Source organism: Artibeus jamaicensis, unplaced genomic scaffold (assembly GCF_021234435.1).
Source record: "Artibeus jamaicensis isolate MK-2021 breed Jamaican fruit bat unplaced genomic scaffold, CSHL_Jam_final scaffold_1964, whole genome shotgun sequence".
NCBI classification, from domain to species: Eukaryota; Metazoa; Chordata; class Mammalia; order Chiroptera; family Phyllostomidae; genus Artibeus; species Artibeus jamaicensis.
Genome location: NW_026522030.1, coordinates 1480652 through 1503225, shown reverse-complemented (window position 1 = coordinate 1503225; position 22574 = coordinate 1480652). Strand labels below are relative to the sequence as shown.

General features: G+C 56.0%; 1 protein-coding gene across 2 annotated transcripts; it reads right to left on the bottom strand.

Annotated features, from left to right (window-relative positions):
- Window positions 1-1379: 1379 nt before the first annotated feature.
- On the bottom strand, window positions 1380-21722 carry PHF19 (PHD finger protein 19). 2 transcript variants are annotated; one of them, XM_053656151.1, is made up of 15 exons: window positions 20838-21722; window positions 17581-17726; window positions 16947-17028; window positions 14393-14488; window positions 13781-13881; window positions 13169-13317; window positions 11542-11637; window positions 10805-10873; window positions 10496-10616; window positions 8960-9027; window positions 7652-7813; window positions 6948-7035; window positions 6140-6225; window positions 5162-5257; window positions 1380-3949 (listed from the first exon to the last, which is right to left on the bottom strand). In XM_053656151.1, exons 1-15 carry the CDS (start codon window positions 20887-20889, stop codon window positions 3607-3609), a joined length of 1755 nt encoding a protein of 584 aa, XP_053512126.1. In that variant the 5' UTR covers window positions 20890-21722; the 3' UTR covers window positions 1380-3606. The 2 variants fall into 2 exon arrangements, with proteins under 2 accessions (XP_053512126.1, XP_036983336.2); XM_037127441.2 differs by having other exon boundaries at window positions 17526-17726; window positions 20838-21718.
- Window positions 21723-22574: the final 852 nt, after the last annotated feature.

Sequence of the window (22574 nt, the reverse complement as noted above, 5' to 3'; positions counted from 1 at the left end):
CCAGTATTGAAATATTCCCTCTAGGCTCCGGTTCTTTGTAAATACTGTATAACTAAGCTTAGTATCCCTATTTGTTAAACAAGAAATTTCCAGCTACCTATAATAAGAAGGAAAGAGTGTAAACTATTTTAAGAATAACTTAATGATTCAGGGGTTTTCTGAGAATGCTAATTTCTTGCTCCTAAATTCCAAAGGTTAGTACTTGTGCCTTTGTAAACACTAACCCAGACCACCAAGAACCAGGCCCTCTGCAGCCTGGGAAGGACTGCTGTCCTCAGAAGGGCCTTTTTAGCTGCTCGCTGTAGAACTTGGACTACCACCCAGGTCTCTAGACACCTCATGCCATTCACTTTCATTCCAGTCCACTGATTTCAGCCCAAAGAACAATCCCTGCACTCCGCCCTCACCCTCCACCCAGCTCCAATGGTGGTTTTGTTCCAAGGTCAGTTAAAAGGTTGAAAACGACCCTGGCTAGGTGGCTCAGCTGGTTGGAGCATCATCCCGTACACCAGAATGTTGCAGGTTCGATCCCCTGTCAGGGCACATACAGGAGGCAACCAATCCTGTTTCTCTTCCTCCCTCTTCTCTAAAATCAACATATTTTTGAGAGGACTTAAAGAAAAGGTTAAAATAGAAGGAATGGAAGATAAACATGGGAGCCATAGCTAATATTTTTAGGGGCAGACGTGAACACTTCCAGAGATTAACAGGCCTCACTTCTCCCCTGAAACTCCAGAATTTAGTTTAGAGCCTTTGCGTTCATCCCTCTATCGCTAATTTTTTCCTGCCCCTTCACATTTATTTCTCTCTCCAAACTGCCAGAAATGTAACGTTTATCTAAAGTCCTCAGCCAGGCATTTCTGTGTGAAAGGGTTCCTTCTCAATCCCCCGGGGAACGGAAGGCAGGGGATAGCTCTGCCACGTGACAGGGAAGGGAACTGGAGCGAAGGACTCGGATCAAAGTGGTGCCCCTGCCCCCCAGGGGGCCTGGCGCGCACCACAGGTTTCCGGGGCTGTGCCGCTGGCGCGCCGACCAGTCACGTAGCGCCTGTACTCACGGGATTGCACAGGGTCAACTTCTGAGATCACCCCCATCCTTTATTACCACTCTGCGGCCCTCAGCGACTGTTCCCTGCCCCCGTGGGTCAGGCACTCACAGTGGAAAGAGGCTCCTCATCCTCTCGGTGGGAAGGGTGAGGTCACTGCCCGGAGAACGCCCAGGCAGTGGTGGGAGTGGCAGGGTGGCCAGGGGCGGGTGGGTCCCGCCACTCCTCCGTTTCCAGGGAACCAGGACGAGAAACCCAAGCCAAGGCCTCCTGCTGCCCAACTGCAGGAAGTTCACTGGGGTGGGGGAAGACAGGCCACTTTTCAAAATCAGACACATTAATTAAACTTTAATATAACAAATGTTATTAAAGCAGCAATTCAAAACCATAACTCTTAGAAGGTGCACAGGATTATCATAAGGTCAGGTGGCAGTAACGCAGCTATGATCCAGTACGAAGTGCTGGGGGGCCCAGTCCCGCGACCTCGCCAGGCCTTATGCTCACTTCTCACTTCGCCAGAGGGGAAGGCACCCTCCCCTCCCCCCTCTTTAAGCCAGGAGCCTCTCCGGAGCCCAAGCATTGGAGACAGAGATGCAGGTACACAGCGACTGCCTTGCTGGGCCTGTTCTTTCTCAGGAGACTGGAGAGCAGGCCCAGGAGGTTGCGGTGCTCTCTGGAGCCAGGCAGCAAGCCACAGGATGGACCCCAGGCTACACCCCTGCTGGGCTGGGGGCCACCTTCTCAGCTCCCCTTCCACCCAGCCCCAGTTGGGGGATTTGGTGGCAGCAGCTGTGGGGCTGGGAAGGGGGAGCGCTGGGCCCAACGCATCCCTGTCTGGTCCACGCCAGGGAAGCAAAGGGAAGTGGGAGGGCTGAGCACAGGAAGTGGGGTCCCATTGGAAAGGCACTGTGGGAGCTGAGGCTGAAGGCAAGGGGCGTCTGAACAGCCGCAGGGAGCCCCTGAAGGCTGCCAGGTGGCAGGGGCCAGGCTACAACGGTAACCAGCCCCTCACTGTTCATCCGCCTTCGCCTTGCAGCTGGCAGGCTGCAGATCCCAGCCAAGCCGGAGGCCCCAGCAGCACTTGGCAGGGCTGGTCCCCATCTGGTGCACACCCCGCCCCCCCATCAAGGCACTTTTTTCCATTTTTCAATCAAGTCAGTTTCTAACATTTCTGGAAGCAGCTAAAATGAGGAGCCCCCCTCCCATTTTTGGTTTCCCTCCAGATGGGTATGAGTTTTAATGTTGGCTCTAAGCATTCTATTTATATCCCACTGACAAGGGCTTCCCTTTGAGGGGAATAAGTGACGCAGGCCCTTAACACTCCCAACCTGTCCCAAAAAGTGATTGTCATTTCAGGGTGGGGCAAGGAATAAGGCAGAGGAGCCAGCGGGCACGTCCCTGTGCCGGCGGGGTCAGGGCTAGTCCAGCTCTGGTTCATGGGCTGAGGGAGGGGCAGGGGCTGGACTTTCACATTTTGTTGCAGCGCATGGTCCCTGGAAGGGGGGCAGCAAGGGAGACAAGGGCAGGATGTCACTGGAGGGACAGTGTGTGTGTGTGTGTGTACACGCCTGGAGACCAGGGGCCAAATGTTTGTGCCCAGAGTGAGAGTATGTATGGACAGAAGCTTCTGTGTGAGGGACCTGCCTTTGGCTACACATGCAGTGCTCTGGGGTGGCAGGTGTGGGAAAGTCTGAGGTTTGGCACAAAATGCCTGCCTTTCCTCCCACTCGCTCTCCCTGTGCCTCAGGTTTTCAAGGCCACCTCTATTCCTGCAAGGCCAGGCCCAGCTCCAGGGTCACTAGGAGGGGTGTGGCCAAGCAAAGGGAAACCAGGACCTGGAAGCTGACACTGCAGCCCTCACTCTGAGCCTTGACAGTTGGGCTCCGGTGTTGGTACCTGGAGGTGCAGACCCAGCCTCTTCACACCTCAGCTCCTGAGAGTTGTGGGGGCTGCACCACCCAGGCTTTCATGGAGGCCTGCTACCCTCACCCTCTTTTCCAGGGCTGGGGGGTGCAGGGGTGGGGGCAGGAAAGTGGGGGGGAGCCCCGAGAGCGCCCCTCACGCACCTTCACACATTCTTCCTCAGAGGTTCCTGTTCTCACAGGTGGTCCTCGGGGCACTGGCTGCCCCATGAGTCAGATGGGCGGGACAGTGTGCATGTGGAGGGTGTCTAAACACCCCCAAAGGGTCAAGAGGTAAGTGACACAAAGTTGGGGACAAAGACACACTTGGGCTTCAGGAAAAAGGGTGCCAGGGCCAAGGGAACACATGTTTAGAGGAACAGGTGAGCAGCTGGAGGGAGTGGGGAGGGTGTGGAGACGCGGGGACCTTAGAGACACAGGCAAAGGGGCGATGAGCCTGAAGCAGCCGGAGGGCAGAATGGGCGCAGCAGTGAGGCGCAGACCTTGGCCTGGAAGGTGTGGGGGGCAGGGCTGTGCCGGGCACTTGCAGCTCGGTCTTGCCTCCCTCCCCCACCCCACCCTGAAGAGAACCAGGGAGCCTGTGGCTTCCACTGTCCCCTCTTTGCTTCCCAGGGCTCCTGGCATCCCCTGAGGGCTGGTCAGTAAGGGGTGGTCCCTTCCCACTCCACCAGGTACTGAACCTTGCCCTCAGGTGTGACCCGACGAGCCAACACCTGGTACTTCTCCCCACAGGCTAACCGCCCAGCTGCGCCAAAGTAGTTAGTGATGGACGACTTCAGGTGGGACAAGGACGAGTCATCTTCACTGATGCTCTCAAATGTGTGGCTGTCGATGCCTTCGTCTGGCCGCTCAGGGCCTGAAGCCCCCTCTGCACTGCTGTCCGAGGGGCAGTGCCCCCCCAGCTCAGCTGCCCGCCGCTTTGCCCGCAGTGGCATGTACGCCGTGGCTGCCAGCTTTCTCTTCCGGCTGCCCACTGTCCGTCTGTGTCCAGAGGGGAAGAGAGAGGCGAGGATGAGGTGGAAGAACCCTCAGGAGCTCCTCTCCCTGCGCATTCTGCTGGGCACCAGGCCCCGGGCCAGGCCCAGGCATGGATTAGCCCGCTGCAATCCGTGACAGCCCCATAAGAAAGGGAACAGGCTCCAGGGAGAAGCCACCAGCTGGGGAGTGAAAGAGCCAGGGTTCAACCCTAGGTGTGTCCAGCTCTAAAGCACATGTTCTGTGTACTTAGCATCTCAGCCCTGCGCACACCTGGGCCCCATCCTTCGTGCCTCCTGGAGTCGTTCTGGGCAGAGGCCCTGCTGACGAGGCCTGCCCATCACTGGGGCTCACGCGGTTAGACAGCCAAATGGGGGTAGGATGGCGGTTATGGATTAAAGCCCCTCGGGCCCCAGAGTCGGGACTGGAGACAGACATGCATGCACACTGCATGCACAAGCGGAAAGAGGCAAGGGTGATCGGGAAATGGACACACAAGAAGAGGCATGTTCACAGGTATGTGAAACAGCTGGATTCAGAACTAGTGAGGAGGAAGTGGAAGGAATAAATGAAAATATAGAGGCAACACCAGAGAAAGACACCAAGACAGAGATGGCTGGTGACAGAAGGAAACTCCCAAGACACATAATTGTACTTTCACAGGGGCCTCCAGCACCCCAAAGTCTAACCAAAGGAGGCCGCGTTCGGAAGAACTCCTGCACATGCTTTGAGGCACCACCCCCTGCGCTGCTGAGAACCGGCTGTGGCCAAATGGGCCCTCAGCGAGGCCTCTGGGATTTCTGTCCCTGCTGCAGACCCCGCACGCCACAGGATGCCATGTGCCTCTCCATCGGGCTGCTGAGTCGATGGCTCTTTTCCTGAGAGACCTGGGAGAGAGACCTCGGGGCAGGACCCTGCAGTCAGGCACAGACAGGCGACACCCCCAGAATGAGAGAGCCTCTGGCCAAACGACCCCAGAGCTTGGAACTGCCCGGGGAGAAATGTGACGTGACCTCCTGCAGCAGCCAGAGGAGCCGGCTGGACGTCCAGACCAGACCAGAGCGCCGCAGGCCCAGGCCCACGGCCGCAGGAGGCCCTCAGCCCAAGACGCAGATGCACACAAGGAGCCTCCCATCGCGGAAGTGGGAGGTGGAGGGCCGGTGGTCGGGAGATGACAGAGCGGGAGCCCAGATGGCCGCCCACGGCCAGGAAGCTTACCTGGAGTCGTAGGACAGGCTGGTGGAGGCGGAGCCAGAGGTGCTGGCGGCGTCCGTGGAGTCCACGTCTGAGAAGAAAGTCTGGCCTGAGCTGGCACTGGGGTGGGGAGAGGGTGAGCCTGCCGTCAGCCCTTGGCGGCCCTGGGGACCTCTGACGTGCATCCTCCATCCCGGCAGAGGCCCCTGTTCCCACTTCCTGACACCACGCCTACGGTGGCCACCTCCTGCCCATCCACTTCCCACCCTCCCAGACTCCAAAGGCCAAGGAGTCAAGAAAGCCTCCCCTGACAAATTAAAAGATGATGAGCCCGATCCCAGACAGCTGTGCAACGCTTTACAGGCCCAAGGTGCCTTCATTTTAGAAGGCACAGTATCTTGTTCGAATCTCATAGCCAGGTGAGCAGGTTCACAGAGGTTAAAGAATTTTGCTCAGGATACACAGCCAGTAACTGGGGGCAGGGGCCTGAGCCCAGTCCTGGCTGAAGCCCTTGCCTCTCGCATGCCTGCAGGAAAGCACTGGATGACCTTAGCGATTTCAGAAATAAAACAATGGAATACCCAGACTTTCCATTGGGTGGCCCATGGGTGCTGTGGGAATGTGCAGGAAGTGTCCAAGGCAGCCTGAGGAAGGCCAGTGATGGCTTCCTGGAGGAATGTGAGTGGGGGGTACCCACGGCAATTCTGGTACTGCACGTGGGGCCAGGAGAAGCAGGATAGGGGTTGGAGAGGTCGGAGGGCCCAGGCAAGGCTGGCCTTGGGTACTGCTCTGAGGGGCGGCCCATGGGAGCCCTGGAGACCACAGCAGGGGCGCGTGGGCTCTGACGTAGACCCTGCATGCAGCCTTAGGCACCGTGCGTCCTGTGAACGAGAGGCCTTCAGCCTCACACTTCCAGAGCCTGCCTGCACCGCAGCGGGGCGTGGGGTAGGCTCCCCGCCTAGTCTCCAGAGTGGACATCTCTGTTGGGTCCCTCACTGTTACCTTTTTAAACTCTGAATTTCATCCAATGTGAAGTCAAATATGCTGGCCAGGTGGTGGTTGGTGCTCCAGGCCGAGGTGAAGTCACTCTGTGGACACAGAGGAAGGATTAGGAGAGGGGAGGGTGGGTCGGCGAGCATCAGATCCCCACCCTCCTCCAACCCTGGCTGAGGCCATACAGGCTGCCTGCTGGTGCGGCTGGGCGTCTGAGGGCCGGCCCCTCCCAGGGGAAGACTCCTCGCTGGCTTTCTCTTGTCCCCAGTCCTGACCAGAGAGCCACGTCAGCTAGCTCCGGTCCTGGCTCTGTCTCTGGCCCACTGACTGCATGACGCTCCCCCGTCTGGGTCTCAGTGCCTCAGCTGCCAAAGTGGACGGTGACCCCTGGCGTGCCTCGCTCGGAGCGGTGTCAGGAAGCACGGGGGGTGGGAAGTGCCTCTGTGAACTGTGACATGTCGGGAGGTGGGAGGCTCTGCTAAAACTGCCGCCCGAAGGAGGCACTGACGGCGCAGAGCCAGCTCCGGAGCCCCGGTGCAGGCTGTGGCTTCAGAAAGGTCGCTGCTCCTCCCTGGCCCTCAGTGTCCCCACCGGGACAGTGGGGACAAGGATACTGCCTACCCTTATCCCTCTTCAGGGTCTAGGGAGAACTTGGGGAGCCTGGCTCTCTCTCGTTTAGTTGTAACAGAAGCTGGCTTCTCCTCTGTGGGATGTGGGACAGTCCCCTGGGCCTGGGGGACTCGCTTTCCGCACGGGACTCCCTCATATGTGCTGACCCTGTGTGTGAACGTGGAGAGTAAGAAAACAAGAAACTAACACTGGGAATAGCATCTTCCAGCAAAAACTTTGATCTTTTTCTTCTATAAACTCGCCTTTTCTGCTGCTGGAATTCGTGAGGCAACAAACTGTGGAGACAGAAAAGGGAGAGGGTGGCCCAGTCAGAGCCTGAAGGCCCAGGACGTGGCCCAGAGGGAGGGGTGGCAGGGGCAGGACCGGGGCCACAGCCATGGAGGCGGGGCAGGCTCTCTTTCATAAGGAGCCTGGGGAGGAAGAGGACTGGGTCCTCTGGGGCAGCAGGTGCGGGAGGGGACGGAGGGCAGTATCACGGGTAGAAAACAGAGAAGGTGCCTCTCCAGGCACAGCATCCAGATACTCTGGCCCCCCACACCCAGGATAAGGAGGCTCAGCTCCACCAAAGAGCCACAGACTCCTTAGACTCTGACTTCTCTGCCTGAGCCCTCAGCCAGCAAGACTGGGTCCCCGGATCTGGCTTTTCCTCCAAGCAAGGCTATAAGGGGCTGTGGAAGGAGCCACGACAGAGGATCAGCCCTGGCTCAGCCGGCAACTGGTCTCTCAGGGAGGCTCCCGAGGGGGGCTGGCTGGGTGTGTGTCCTCCCTGCCTGCCTGGACACGAGCAGACTGTCTGGGCCCCTCACGTGGCCCGTCAGCTGGGGCTGGGAGCAGGAAGCAGAGATCCAGGGTGCGGCTGCAGCCCTGGCCTCTGGGTCCCCGGGCACTGACCCAGGCTTGCTCTTTCCTCTCTTACGCAGCTCAGAGGAGGCGCCATTCTCGGTGGGCACCAGGCCCTTGTCAGGCAGCAGCTTCCCTGGTGGGTTGGGTGGGACTCGGATTCGCAGGCGAAAGATGCACTTCTTCTTCTTAATCTCCTTGCCGCAGAGGAACCTGTGGGGTGGGCAGGGGAGGAGAAAGCTGTGGAGTCTGTTGGTCTATCCTCACAGGGAGAAGAGTCAAGCATGGAACCTACTCTCTCCACCACCCTGGACCCAAAGCTAAAACTCAGGAGATGCCGATTCCTCCAGCTCCCAGGCGGTGGCTGAGGGTTGGCCGGTGGTTCCTTCCTGTCCCTCCACTGCCCGTGTGTGGCTCTCGCTGCTCCTCTCTCTTTTCTCTGCCTCAACCAGCCCCAAGGCCACCTCCCAGAGGAAGGCCTCCTCCAGCTCCCAGTGGGGCACCGTTCTGTTCTCTGTTCTCCCCAAGGAGACAGAAAGCACCTCCATCCAGGCCCTGCCCTCATCCTCCCAACACCAGCTGGGTGGCCATGAGGCTGCAGTGGTGACACAGACACAGCCTGACCCTCCGGAGGCTGTTCCCATGAGGACAGGAGCCTCACTGACTCGAGAGCAGAGCTGTGGCTTGGCCCCAAACCATGAGAAGGTGGGAGAGTGGATACGTCTGCCTAGCTGTGTCCTCACACCTACACAGGCTGACACAGAACAGCAGTTCCATAAGTAGCTGTCGATGGAACGAATGAATCAAAGCGAAGAACGTGAGCAAAAGCATGTGTGGGAAAGCAAAGCGTTCGGAACGGCTGACATCTGGAATACATAAGGCAAAGGGACAGTGGCAGAAGGCGTGGCAGAGTCTCATAAAGGGCCATGAATGCTGTGCTAAGGAGCCTGGTCATGCCCTGGGGTCGGGGGTGAGGGACACGTCAGCTGTGTGTCTGAGAGGCACTCAGATGAGTCTGGATGGCAAGCCACAGGCCACTCGGCCCACCCGAGACACGGTGAATCAATCCCTCGGCGCCTGGCCCCGAGCTCTTGTGGCTGGCCAGGGCAGCAGGGACCCTCAGAGGCCAGGGATGCAGAAAAGAGTGTGTCGTGGGCTGTTGGGGGGTCAGGGAAGCATCGCAAAGGGGGAGGGGTGCTCCCTGGGTCTTGAAGGACAGGTAGGATTTACACAGTGAAAGAGAAGGGGCAGGGAACCAGGCAGGGAGCACACCTTGAGCACAGATTATGAGGCAGGAGAACCTTTAGAATGAAGTCCCACCTGTAGGGGGCCCCACGGCACTCCCTTCCCTGCACGCACCGGCTTTTGTAACTGTTCAGCGCGTTGAGGAGATGCGGTCCTCGGTCAGTCACGGGGGTGCTGGTGAGCTAAGGGGGAGCAGGCCAGCAGGACAGTCAGACCCGGGCATATGGCGTCTGAGGAGGCCTCCGCCACACACCTCCCTCCCCTCAGTCTCCTGAGTCCTCCAGGTGAGCACCACTGACTTAGCCATGGCTGCAGACGAGTCTTTTCACCTGCGCTCAGCTCCCACCTGTAACCGGGGCGAGGCACTCCTGTCCCAAATGTATCAACAGCTTTAAAGGTGACCGTGCCCTTGACCCAGTGGTGCTACTCCGTGGACTGTATCGTAAGGACAGAACATGAAACACGGACAAAGCTCTGTGTACAAAAATGTTCACGGCAGCCCTGTTCTCGTTTGGGCCGACGGGACAAGTGGGAGAGAAACTGAACGTCAGGCAGGAAGGATACAAGTGAACTGTGGTCGAAATCCACACAGCCTTCAAAATGTGTATGAACACCTTCCATGGTAGCAAAAATTATTTACAATGTAACGAAAACGGAAAAAGATGGTTTGAAATACTGTATAATCTAAACCACATAACAGAAAAAGCACAGAGAACAGAGGATGGAAGGCAACGCATCTGCGCATGGACAGCGGCCGTTTCTAGGCTGTGCGGTGTGTGGGTGGGTTTTTTAACACGTACATCCTTATGCTTTTTGGTACTTTAAAATTGTTCTACCAGGAATATGTAAAATGATGTTGTAAATCAGGAAAAAATGCTGTTTTTTAAAAAATGTACCAGTTCTTAACTATCTTCCAGGGCTTTATAATACGAATGTCTCGTATACATTATCAAACACTGTAAGTGAACATATTATATGAAGCACTTTTGCAAAGCATAAGGTTACCTTTTTTCTTTTTTTTAATCCCTGTCTTATCAAAGAAGGACTTGGGGCAGAGAGAAGACACCTCACTCTAGATGTGGAGGGAGGATTCGAAGGGTGTCAAAGGAAAAAGGGGATGTAGCCCCACCACTGGAGTGGTCGGGAAGGCCCCCAGCTCAGCTCCAAATGTCCTGGGCAAATCACTCTCCACCTCTGACATCCTGCAAGTCCCAGTTTGTTACTTCAGTCCAGGGGGACCCTGGTGCCCACTTCTGCTATTCAAAGTAGGACCAGCAGGGGGCAGGCCCACCTCACTTTTCCTCCTAGCCAGGTAATCTGCTGTAGGTCAATTATCTCCGTGGGGAGCTCTGCTCCAGCCAGACTTGACCCCTAGTTCTTTCTGTACAGCTGGTTAGGTGAGGTCCTAACCAGCCCACTGTCAAAGTCTGGGCCGGAAGCCCCTTGCAAGGCACAAACTTGGAGATGTGGATTTGGGGACACAGCCGCTCAAAGGCTCCAGGGCTTTATCCCAGCCAGCAGCTAAGAGTTAGGGCTCAGAGTCCTGGATCCCAACCCACGCCCTGTGACCCCGGGAACATTTCTCTGCACCGTGGGACCCCCACTGTGGGAAGGGCTCCTGCCATTCTGCTGTCCCATGGGCCTACATACCTTGCCGAGCTGCAGAAGCTCCCAGTGGTGGTTGACAAAGGCCAGGATCTCCTCAAAGTCAAAGTACTTTTTCTTGCTCTGCACCCCCAGGTTGTAGAGGGCCAGGTGAACCACATCCACCCTGGGCGAGGGGGCAAGGAGGTGGGGCCAGGGTGAGGCAGCAGCCAGGGCCCGAGCCTCCTGGGTCAGGACTGAAGGGCAGGGGCAAGGCTGGGACCTGTTAGTTGGAACTGGAATTGTTCCTGGAGGGACAGGGCAGGAGAGGAGCCGGGAGGGGCGGGGGCGCCTGGGCCAGCCCCATCATCTCACCATCGCAGGGGTAGCCTCTCGATGTATTCTGGGCCCTGGTTACACACTGAGCAGAAGAACAGGTAGAACCTGTGGGTGGGTGGAGAGGGGCCTGTGGTGGGAGGGGCTCTGACACCCCACCCTAATGCAGCCCCCTCACCTCCCACCTGCCTTCCCATAGTCAGACTGTTTCATTCCTAGGGCTCATGGCTTGGGGGTGGGGGTAACGGCAGGGCAGGACAGAGACCAGAAAATAGCCCTCTGCCCCTTCGAACCCCTACCTCAACCCCTGTCCCCAACGTCATTGCCCTGTAGTGGGCTGTGTTCCAAGGGTGAGTGAGCTAGGGTGGGCTGCAGTGGTCACACTCTTCCCCTCTGACACACACACACAATCAGCAAGGTACACCTAAGCCTCCCGTCAGCTTAGCCCCATTGGTTAGAAGCTGGATCAAGTCATCCATTCACCCAGTGGCTCCTACAACAACCCTGGACAGGGGTGGGCAGGGCCTGTGTCACTCCCCCTTCCTCAGCCACCTAAAGAGACCGGGGCTTAGGGAAGGTAGGGCTGTGTCTAGATCCCCCACAAGTCAATGGCAGTTGGGGATGCAGTCCAGAATGTTCCTCTGCGGAAGTCTTCCCCCCACAGAAGCCCACTTCACTAGAGCCTGGCAGGCAGTCTGAAAGAGTTGCTACTCCTGCTCCCTGCCTCCCCCCGAGACCTCACGCTCAGGGCTGAGGCAGAGCGGATCAGCACCTACCGGTCACCAAACATCATGGGCTCATTGAGGCACTGGGTGCAAGCCTCATGGAACCACTGCCTGCACCGGAAACACTGCAGCATCCGCAGATACCACCTGCAGACCAAGAGGAGCCAGGGTCACCTGGGCCCATGTGACTGGGACCCACCTGGCTCCCAGCCAGACACGAGCCTCAGCAACCTTTCCCAACATAAACCCTCCACTGGGGCCAGGGAAGAGAACCCAGTGGAGGGCGGAGAACCCAGGGACGGAGCACTTAGGCTGAGCTGGGGGAGGTCCTGGAAGCAGGGCACATGCATTCTCCTTTAATCTCACAGTGGGACACTATGTCCAGTTTATAGGCAAGTCGGAGGTTAAGTGGCTTGCTCAGGGTCGCTCAGGAAGCAAGTGGTGGATGGGGTTTAAATCCCGGCCTCCCTGACTTCAAAGCGCTCTTCCACCACGCCAGACCGGCGTTCTCATCTCTGGGCTGCACCCCACACACTCCTTCCCAGATACCACTGACAGGGAGGAGTTTGCCCAGGAGACTCCATGGAAGAATAGAGTAATCACAGGGCAGCACTAACTCTGGTTTGTCTCCCTCACAGACATTCTACGAGTACTCAGTGAATATAAGTTAAGAGCAAAATGGTATTTCCTCAATGGGAGTCAATGCTTTGTTCACAGCTTGTCAGGTGTGGCCCGTGGGCTGACCACTGGCATCAGGATCACCAGAGTTGACCTGCAGATTGCTCAGCCCGCTCCAGACCGCTCAACCTTTGGGGAAGCCCCAGGGAAATGCACGGGAAACAATTGCCCTGGGTAACTCTGCTCAGAAGCACGGAAAACCACTGCCTTGAAGCGGTAAAGGTCTCTTTGAGAAAGGCATTTCTCCACAGCCTCCAGACCCCTACTTCTCGTCAATGCCACGTGGGGCTAAGACATGGAGGTCAAGGTGTCCTGGAGGCTGCCTCTCCTGAGGGCAGAGATCCCATCTCTTCTGCTGGCCTCTGTGGTCACCGTAGCTACATGGAGGCCCAGGCCCGGCAAGGAAGAATCAGGCAAAGACCCTTGCCCTATAGCTGGGACAAGGACCCCCTTTACAGTATCCCCAACATATGACACCCCCTCACAAAAAAGGGTCTTAATATCTCACCAGCAGCCTGTTTCATTGGCTCTGGCAGTGGAAAGGTTTGTTTTAACTTCCGCTCACCCCCAGTAACAGCTCACACGTAAGTGCCCAATAAGTGCCAGGCCCCGTGAGAGCCTTTAAGTGAACCATTGGATTCAGGCGCTGCTCACGGCCACCTCTCATAGCAGGAAACGACTATGAGCACTGAGGCTCAGGGCCTGCTCAGCTATCATGGGGTTTAGACCCTGGTGTGCAGGCTCTTAATCATTGGTAATACTTCCTTCTTTTCTGTGGTGCCCTAGGACACCACCTCTACCTCGCTGCGCCCGTCCTTATGTTCGGGCTCTTCCCTGGAGGTCCTGCTGGCTAGCCCTGCCCCTCGACCCAGTTCCCCGGGCCTGACCCCACACTGGAACGTCCCAGTCGGTGGCCCGGCTCCTGGAACCTGGTCCCGCCCTGGCCTGACCCTCCTGGCCCCGCCCCTCTCCCTTCGAGGCCCCGCCCCGCCGGCCTTACTCTCCCGGCCCGCCACAGTAGCAGTAGCACTGCTGCTGGTTGGTGCGATGGGGCGAGTCCCACTCGAGTTCCTCAGGCTGGTAGGATAGCACCATCTTCACCGCCTGCAGCGTCCTGGCGATGGCGCCCTTCTTCACCGCGCCGCCTTTCTGCGGGAGATGAGGGGGCCCGGTTGGGCCAGAAGGGAAATGCCCACTAGGGGGACCCGCAGATAGTCCAGTAAAGTCGGACGCAAGGAGCTTTTCCTCAGCAATCCCAAATCCATCCTCTCTCTCCCTTTCCCAGAAGGATCTCCGTTCATAGTAACAAACACAGTAAAGGTAATAATAACTAATGACTGTGGGCACATACATGGTTTTCTTTCAATAGTAAGACTTCATTTATTGGGGCCTCCTAGTCCTGACATGGAACGTGTATTCATGTACAGCTGAAGGGAACTGAAGCTCCGCAGGCTAAGGAACCTGGCCAAGGACATACGGCTGGTAAGTGGTAGAGGCGCTGCCTGCCTCCAAAACCTTGGCTCCGTGACCCAGAGGCAGGCCTGAGCCCGGAGAGTCGCTGGGCTTCGTGATTGGAGAGGGGAGAGACGGGGGCTGAAGGATGGGGGCTCACCCGCACAGCCAGCGCGAAGATGCACCGTCGGCAGAACCAAGGTGTGAGCAGAGTCCGGTCGGCACTGCCCGCTATGGGGATGTGGCACTGCTGGTGGTAACCTAGGCAGAGGAGGGGTGGTGGGTGACCACAAGGAAGCCGTGGCCCAGGGCCAGTCAGCCCAAAGGCAGGGCTGGGAAGGGCTGCAGCAGTTCCTAGGAGCTGTGCGCCTGCCAGCTGCCAGGGGACTGGCTGGCCATGCTCTCACCAAGGCAAGCCAAGTTGGTGTCCAAGAGGCAACCGAAAGACAGCCTGGGCCCCAGAGGGGGAGGGCACCGAGGTCTGACTTCAGCCTGTGTGCCCCATCTCTCCTATTTATGCTCTCCATCCAGGGAGGCTCCAAACTGCATAACTAGTCTCCACTTTCCAGAAGCCCCAGCTCGCCCCAAGGGTCCCCTTCCTGGGCCTTCACTCCCAGAGACTGGCCCCTGTCACTGCGGAGCTCCAAGAGAAACAGGAAGCCAGCTGAGGCCCCAACGGTGTGAAGCACTGCCTGTCAGGGTCCAGTGGGGGCGGGTGGGGTGGAGGGACCACAGGTCAGGGCCTTCTCAGTGACCGGCTCGTCACACTCACCCAGGCCACACTTGCCACAGATGAGGATCTCATTCAACGGCCCTGATGTCTTCCCCAAGCAGATGTTACACTTGGGCTCCTCCCCTGGAACTCCAGCTGCAAGAAAGAAAGAGGCCCTCTGGGGTCTAGCTGGCTGGAACTAGAAGTTTTAAAATCACACTCCAGGCGCCGAGCCTCTGTGTACTGGGCCCAGCCCTGGGCTCCACAGGCCAGCTCACCGACTCTTCCCAACCACTCTGAGATGCCTACGGTCATTACCCCATTCTAAACATGGGGAAACTGAGGCTTAGAGAAGTCAAGTCCCTTGCTCAGCTAGTAAGCAGGAGAGGTCGGATTCAAACCCGTGGCTGTTTGACATGGACTCCTCTGTTCTTGTGATCATGCTCCCTCTACTGCCTGATTTAACTTGATTTATTATACGCTTTTTTAATGTTAAATAATGTTTTAGCCCTGGCTGGTATAGCGCAGTGGATTGAGCACGGGCCTGGGAACCAAACAACCACAGTTCGATTCCCAGTCAGGGAACATGCCTGGGTTGCAGGCCAGCTCCCAGCAGGGGACGCACGAGAGGCAAGCATACATTGGTATTTCTCTCCCTCTCTCCTTCCCTTCCCCTCTAAAGATAAATAAATAAAATCTTTAAAAATAATAATAATAGCCCTGGCTGGTGTAGCTCAGTGGATTGAGTGCGGGCCTGCGAACCAGACGATCGCGGTTCGATTCCCAGTCAGGGCACATACCGGTGTTGCTGGCTGGTTCCCTGCAGGCCAGTTCCCAGCAGGGGACGCATGAAAGGCAACCATACATTGATGTCTCTCTCCCTCTCTCCTTCCCTTCCCCTCTAAAGATAAATAAATAAATAAATCTCTAAAAAAAATAATAATAGTGCTTTAAATTTTCATTAAGGAAATGTAATAGACAGAAGGGCATAGTTTAACTCTATTCTCATTAACAGTTATGACCTCATGGCCAATCTTGTTTTGATAATATTCCCTCCCACTTCCCACCATTATTTTCCCTCAAGTTCCAGATACCCAATCATTTCCATAAATATTTCAGTATGTATCTCTGAACGATTAGAATGGCCTTTTTAAAAAAATCTATAACTACAGCATCTTCACTGCACCTGAAAATTAAAAATGATTTCTCTCTATCCAAACTTCAGTTAGTATTCACATTTCCAGTTGTCTCAGGCAAGGGTCCTAACAATTTTAAGTGTGTTCAGTTGCTTTTAAACAGTAAGTTCCCTCTCTATCTCTTTTTTCTTCGCTTTCTGTTTGTTTTTGTTGAAGAGGAAATATGTGTTTGTGCATGGAAGGTTTGAGTGAATACACTAAACACGGTTGACACGTATTTCTGTCTTGGCACCGCCGCCTGCCACGGTCCCTGGCACAGTGGGCCCCCCTCTTCAGGGTCTGCGAAAGTGAGCCCTTTCCTCGCCCCGAGACTCCCTGTGCTTTCCCCGAGAGGGGAGCCCAGGACAGCAGGTCCTTATGGCTTTGGATCTTTATATAATAAATTGAGAGGAGAGGGCCTTGGAGAAGAATCGGTCTGCGTTAGCCACAACCCCCTGGAGAAAAAGGCAATTTAGAAGCTTTACTAACTGCCTGGGTTCTGTGGCCTCCTACTTGGTAGGCTCCTTGAAATCATCTCTTATGGTAACAAATTCTTTAGAAGCAGCCCCCCTGTAAGCCTGGATGAAGCCTTTTCGGTCAATTATTTCCCTTAAGCACCCTGTGAGGCCAGTACTTTCATCATCTGTTTGTCTCAGATGAAGAGACTGAAGGTCAGAGAGGTCATGTCCCTTGCTCAAGGATATGCAACTAGTAAATGCTAGCTAGACCTTTGTCCAAGGAGTATCTGACCCAAAGACCTGACCTCCCCATACTGCCACATTTATTCGTTTGTTAGAGAATAAGTGGCAAATAGACTGCTGGGAGCTCCAGAATGCCCTTGATTTGCCCTCTGTGAGATGGTGTGGACTCTCTGAGGGCAGGGGTGGCACCCGACCCAGCTCCCTTTCAACCCTGCAAGCTGGTCCAGATCCACTGGGCATGTCCATCTCCACCCCGCCTGGTCGTTCTCTGCTTTCCTGGTCTTTCCGCCATGGCTAGAGCTGCCTCCACTAGTTTTCTTCACATGTTGATAGGGCACGCTGTGCTCATCCAGAGGTGACAATTCCGATGGTCTGGGGCCCTCCCTGTTCCTGGCCCAGAGACACGGGGAGCTCTGTGCAGCAGGAGATGAAGGGCAGCAAGGAGGCAGACACAGGCCTGGGACCCACCCCGCCCCCACCACCTCCTATTGACATTTCTCCATCTGCTGGCCTCCCTCATGAGGTATGGGCACCCAAGGGGATGACAAATGTCATAAGGGCCTTTCCATGCAAACATACAACTGGGATTCTGATCGCATATCAGGAGGGCTTGGGGTTTCATGGACAAGGTCAGATGGCAGGGATAACAGACAGAAAAAGATAAGGGGGGAATGGAGGTGGAGGAAGAGAAAGGACACAGGGTGGGGCAGGGGTGTCCGAAATCTCGGGAATACTCACCATGCTGTATGTCCTTCCACAGGACCCAGTACTTGGAATTATCTTCAAAAGTCACAAGGCAGCTCTGCTTTGAACTGCTGACCTGGGGCAGAGAGGGAGGAGCAGCGTGAGAAAGTGGGGAGAAGCCCTGCAGCGCGGTCTTCTGCAGGGCCTAGGGACCGAGGTGCTCCCCTCCCTGTGCTCCGGAGAGTAGAGGTGGCCCAGAGGGGAAGGCAGGTGGCAGCTCTTGCAGGGAGTGCATGCCTAGTCCCTGGAGTTGTACAGTCGGGGACCTAGGGACAATTTGGTGAGAATGCTGAGGACAGAATGAGCCATGTGTTTGTGATCATCGCCACCCTGAGTCCGGGCTGTTTTGTAGGCGCGCAGAGCACTTTTCTAGAGAACTGGGTGGGTGATGTTAGCTCTAAGGATGGCACCTGCAAAAGCTCCTTCCATGCTCAGCCCTTGAGAGTGAGGGACAAGAAGGGAATTTCCCGCAATCCCCCATCCTCCGTCACCGGTCTGAGGCCTAGGCCACAGGATGAGCAGAGAGATGCTGAAAACCTGGGAACAGGGGCCAGGGAGAAAAGGTTTATTTACCCTCTTGATCTTCCCAAGGTAATACAGTCCATCTGTCCATCGGCACAGCACATACTGGCCCTCTGTCAGCTTGGACATCAGGTCTTTGAAGTTGTTCTTGGCTTTTGCCAGGGCCCCCTTGTTGGGGAGGTGGCTGGTGGCACCATAGGAGTCCCGAGTCCCTGGGTCCAGGGCTCGATTCTCCATTGGTTTCCACTCTTACTGGAAGAGAAAGAGAACAGGCTTGTTGCCCCTTGCTTCAGAGATAGGGGAAGGGGACTGCCATTTATGTAATCTGTGGTATGTGCCAGACGCTTTTATTATCTCACAAGATCTTCATGACGACCTTGCAAGGGGTGCGTTATTATTCCCATTTTACAGGCAGGGGAACTGAGGTTTGGCAAGGGGAAGTGGCCAAACCTCAAGGTGGGGTTTGAGGCAGCACTGTAGCCGGGGGATTCAAGGCAGCACTGTAGCTCATAATCAGGTGGGCGGAACCTAAGTTCTGCTGTCTTTTCCATTCATACCACGCTGCCTTCTGCTGAGAAGAATCTCTCAGCCAACCACAGAGCAAAGTCTTCCAGGCCAGGGGCCTGAACCACACACACTCTCTGGCTTAGGAACCCGAGGCTTTATCCCTTAAATCCTTTTCATCTCATTGCACACATAAACTAATTACAAAAATTCTTCAGCACACCAAAAATATATATTTTTTGCTGATCTGATCCAAAAATAGGTATAATTTTGGTTGGCTTACAAACAAATAAAAATAGTAATTACCTACTGTTTTTGCTCCAAAGTGACTTTTCTAATAATATGTGTATAGTTTTTTTTTTTTGGTTTTTTTTCCTTTTTTAAAAAATATTTATTTTTAGAGAGAGGGGAAGGGAAGGAGAAAGAGAGGGAGAGAAACATCAATGTGTGGTTGCCTCTCATGTGCCCCCTACTGGGGACCTTGCCTGCAACCCAGGTATGTGCCCTGACTGGGAATCGAACCAGCAACCCTTTGCTTCACAGGCCCACACTCAATCCACTGACCTACACCAGCCAGCGCCTTTCCTTTCCCTTTTATAGTCTAATAATATGTGTATAGTTTTGTCTATACTTGTATATAAGAATATTTGGTACCAAGAATTAACCAATCAGATGCAACCTTATTATGCACTGTAACCAATAAGATGCAACTCTATTATATGACCTATATATTTATGGTCCAAGACAGGGCATTCACACATGACAGCTATTGCCATGTTGGTTGTTATCATTTTTATTTGACAATCTATAGGAAAAGATGTCAGTGCCCCTGACTAAATAGTCAAGTATTGCATGTTTTTAAAATGCCTGTGGCACGCGGGTTGAAAATCATGCCTTAAGCAAACATACTGCATGCTCTCTGAGTGGAAGGCCTCCTCCAGGGGAGCAGTGGGAAATCTTACACTGTCACTCCTACCCTGAGAGCTGGCCGAGAAGTCTCACCCAGAAAGGAAACCGCCCCGGTGGCTTGTGAACTGGTGTGGACTTGGCCATCTGTGTGTGTCTTCTGTAATCTCCCTTTCTGTTCTCAATTATGGGATGATTTAATGGAAACCAACGCTGGGACATTTAAACTCACTAGTGCTTTTTACTCAAATGCAAATTTGCTCTGAGCAAAATGCCACCCTCTCTGTGACAGTCTCTCACCAGCCTATAAAATGCTTTCACTCTTCCGGTTAATGGGTCCCCAGAACCCCCAAACACCTTAGACCTCTCCAACCAATGAGTTCCCACATCCACCAACTGTGGCTGCAGTGACTTCTAGTATCCTGCTGTCTTTTCCATCCCTCTGTCCCCGTCCAAGTTAGGGCCTCACCGCGTCTGGGCCATTGAGTCATTAAAAAACTATTTCCTGTTCCTGTGCTCACCTATGCTGGTCACCTAGGATGGGGAATGAGAACCACGCATCCAGGATTCAACAGTCCACTCCCTACTTTCCTGCTTCCCCACCAGGCTCTTCCACAGGGCCACCAATTCCCATCTTACTCTCTTCTGGAAACCTTCTGTGGCTCCCCAATGCCTTTCTAAGCCCTCCCCAAGGCCTCCTCCTCCCTTCTCTGGGCTCACCTGGCTTCATGCCCCTCCGCACACTCTTCGCTAAGCCAAACACTGCCTCCCTCTGTTCCCTGCACCGGCTCCTCTGGTCTCTCTCTCTGCCATGGCGCTGGGCACCTGGTGTTATGATTATCTGTACACAGGGACGTTTGAGTGTGTACTCCTTTGAGACTGTGTTGGATGTCTACGGCAATATGTCAGTGAGCATATGAAGCTAGAGACATGTGTGTGCATGTCAGGCGCCCCGGGGCACGCCGGGCACTGCTGGGGTCTTGGCTCTCCAGAGGGCGGCGCGCCCACCCCTTGTCCCCATTCCTCCCTTTCCTTCAGGGTAGAATACACAGGCATCGAGCAGGGTATGCGGCCCAAATCCCTGTCTTCTTTGCCACCTGACTCGCTGGCTCTGCAACTCTGCAAGATCCCCGCCCGAGGCTCTGCGAGGTCCCCTCTCCCGCCGGCCTGGGGCCCGGGGCCCTGGCAGGTTCACAAACTGACACTTCCTCCCCTGCCTCGTCGCTGGGAGCTGGCCGGATCGGCGCGCCCCTCGCCCTGGCTGGGCCAGGGAGGGGTGGGGTCACGGGTGGCGGCCCCCCACTCAGGTCTCCATCCCCCCACCCCCGGAGCGGGCCCCCGTGGGCTGTGATTGGCTGATTCAAACCCATCTGCAAAGAAATGCCTCTTTGCGGGTTCTCGTCTGCGTCCAGTTCAAATCCGCGGCACCCGGAGCGCGGGGCCAGGCGGGGGCAGGAAGCGAGGATGATTCATGCGCCGGGGCCTCTCCCAGGGCGGCCGTTGGCTTTTTAAAAACGGTATTAAGGAGGGGGTGGGTAGCTCGCAGAAGAACCCCCTTCGGGTCAGCGCTACGCTCTCTCTTCAGTCACTATGACGCAGAGCCGCCCCCTTCCCCACTCTGCCGCAACCTGACTTCAGACGTGAACAAAATCCCAAACGCCCCCGCCGGTCTCCCCCACACACCACTCCTCCCCCCAAGAAGAAAAAGTAAAGATTTGGGAAAAGGGAATAGCGACCTGTCACCCACGCCCCCCAAAGTTTCGGGGACCCTGGCGGGGTTCCCGCTGCAGACACCGGTCAGCACCCTTCGGCCCCCAGGCGCGCGGCTTCCCAGGACTCCAAACCCCCGCCCAAGGCGTTCGCCCAGCCAAAATGTTCTGGGAGATTGCAAAAGAGAAGAGTGTGGCGCGGAGTCCCCGGGCCCCGGCCGCCCGCTTGCAGCACTCAACTTACCGCGAGCCTGCGTGTCCGCCGGTCCCACCTGGAGTCTGGCCACCAAGCGCATCAGCGGCAGAGACCGATGCACTCGGCCCGCGGCTGCCCGGCCGAGTGTCCGCCTGTGGGGCCGGGGTCGGGGTCTCGGCGGGGGCGGGGCGGGGCGGGGGCGCCGCGGGGAGGAGGGGGGAGGAAGAGAAGGGAGGGGCCGGGGCGCTCAGGAAGGGGCCCCCCGGGCGCGGGGCGCCATCTTTTTCGCGTTTTCCCGCGAATTATTGACGTCCCGCTTATGTAATTAACGGGGGCCGTGCCGGCCTTGCCATTGGAGCCCGCGGCCGCGGGGCCCCGCAGCGACCCGCCCGCCCGCGCGCCCGCCTCCAGGCCGCCCCCGCCGCCCCCGCGCGCCGGGCGCAGACACGCGGCGCGAGTGCACGGGCGCAGCTGCAGTGCTGCCACACCGCCGCGCCGCGGGGGTGCAGGCACAACGCCCGCACTCACAGAAGCAGCACCAGACGCGCGCGGCGCTTAGAGCAGGCGCACACTTGTCAAGGAAACAGCTTTGCGCACAGGGCACAGACACAGCAGGAAGGTGCAGACTCACAGCGCAGACAGGATCCAGGGCAACCCAAACCGGATTCACACAACATAAACGCACAACACCCTGCGCTCGCAGCACGATCAGCACAGAGACACAGCACAGCTACAAGTTCACACCACACCATATGCACGACACATACTTACAATAAAGAGGTGATTACAGAGTGTAGACACATACAGACTAGGACACACAGTGTACACAGCACAGACACACAACAGAACTTACACATAAGGTGGACAAACAGGCACAGTAACAAAGTCCATCAACAAATTGCACTCAGTGCGCGGAAACAACACAAAGATAGGTTGCAAAAGCCTACCACATATGCAAACAACGTACTAAACGAATGGCACACGCTGAAAGAAAACATACACAACGCTAGGATTAGCAGACTGATGTTAAGGAAGAGCAGATAATAGCAATGAACGTGACTCCCGCCAAATCAGGCCCTTTCCCTGGGGAGAGAGGGCCAACGTGTCCCCACCGGGACTCACTCCTGGGGGGAGGTGAGAACACTTATTAACAACACCCCACTCTTTACCCCCTTCCTTATCACTCAGACCTCCTCTCACCTGCTACTGTCACCACCTGCAGGCACCCTCATGAGGCTGGGGAAGTGTGTACATCATGGGAGTGGCCAGTGGCCATGGCTTTCCCACCCTACCCCAGCTTTCCCCTGATGACTGTCAAGTTGCCCACCCTTGGTCTTCTGCCTCTGGCCCTTGGGACATGATATCTCCAGCTGGCTGGGTCTGCCTTTGGGGTGTGCAGGGTGGAGATTACAGAAGGAAGCACCTACCTCTTGTTCTTACAGGCCAGCTCCACTGATTACTGGCTGTGCAATCTGAGCAGATCACTTCAACCCCCCAGCCTCAGTTTCCTCACCTAAATAGAGTTGTTGGGAAGGTTAGAATTAATATGCGCAAAGCCCTGGGCACCCAGTGGGTTTGCAGTGACTGTTGTACTGTGTCAAGAAATTAAATATTCATTGAGTGTCCCCCCTGGCTGAACTAGAACAGGCAGCTGTGGGGCCCACAGTCTCATGGGGGTGTCAGGTGTTGGTACAAGCAGCAACAACACATATATAAATAGGACAGGCGTGGTGCAGTGAACTGGATGTGGTGGAAGAGTCCTCCCTTCAGTCCATCCAGCTCTGC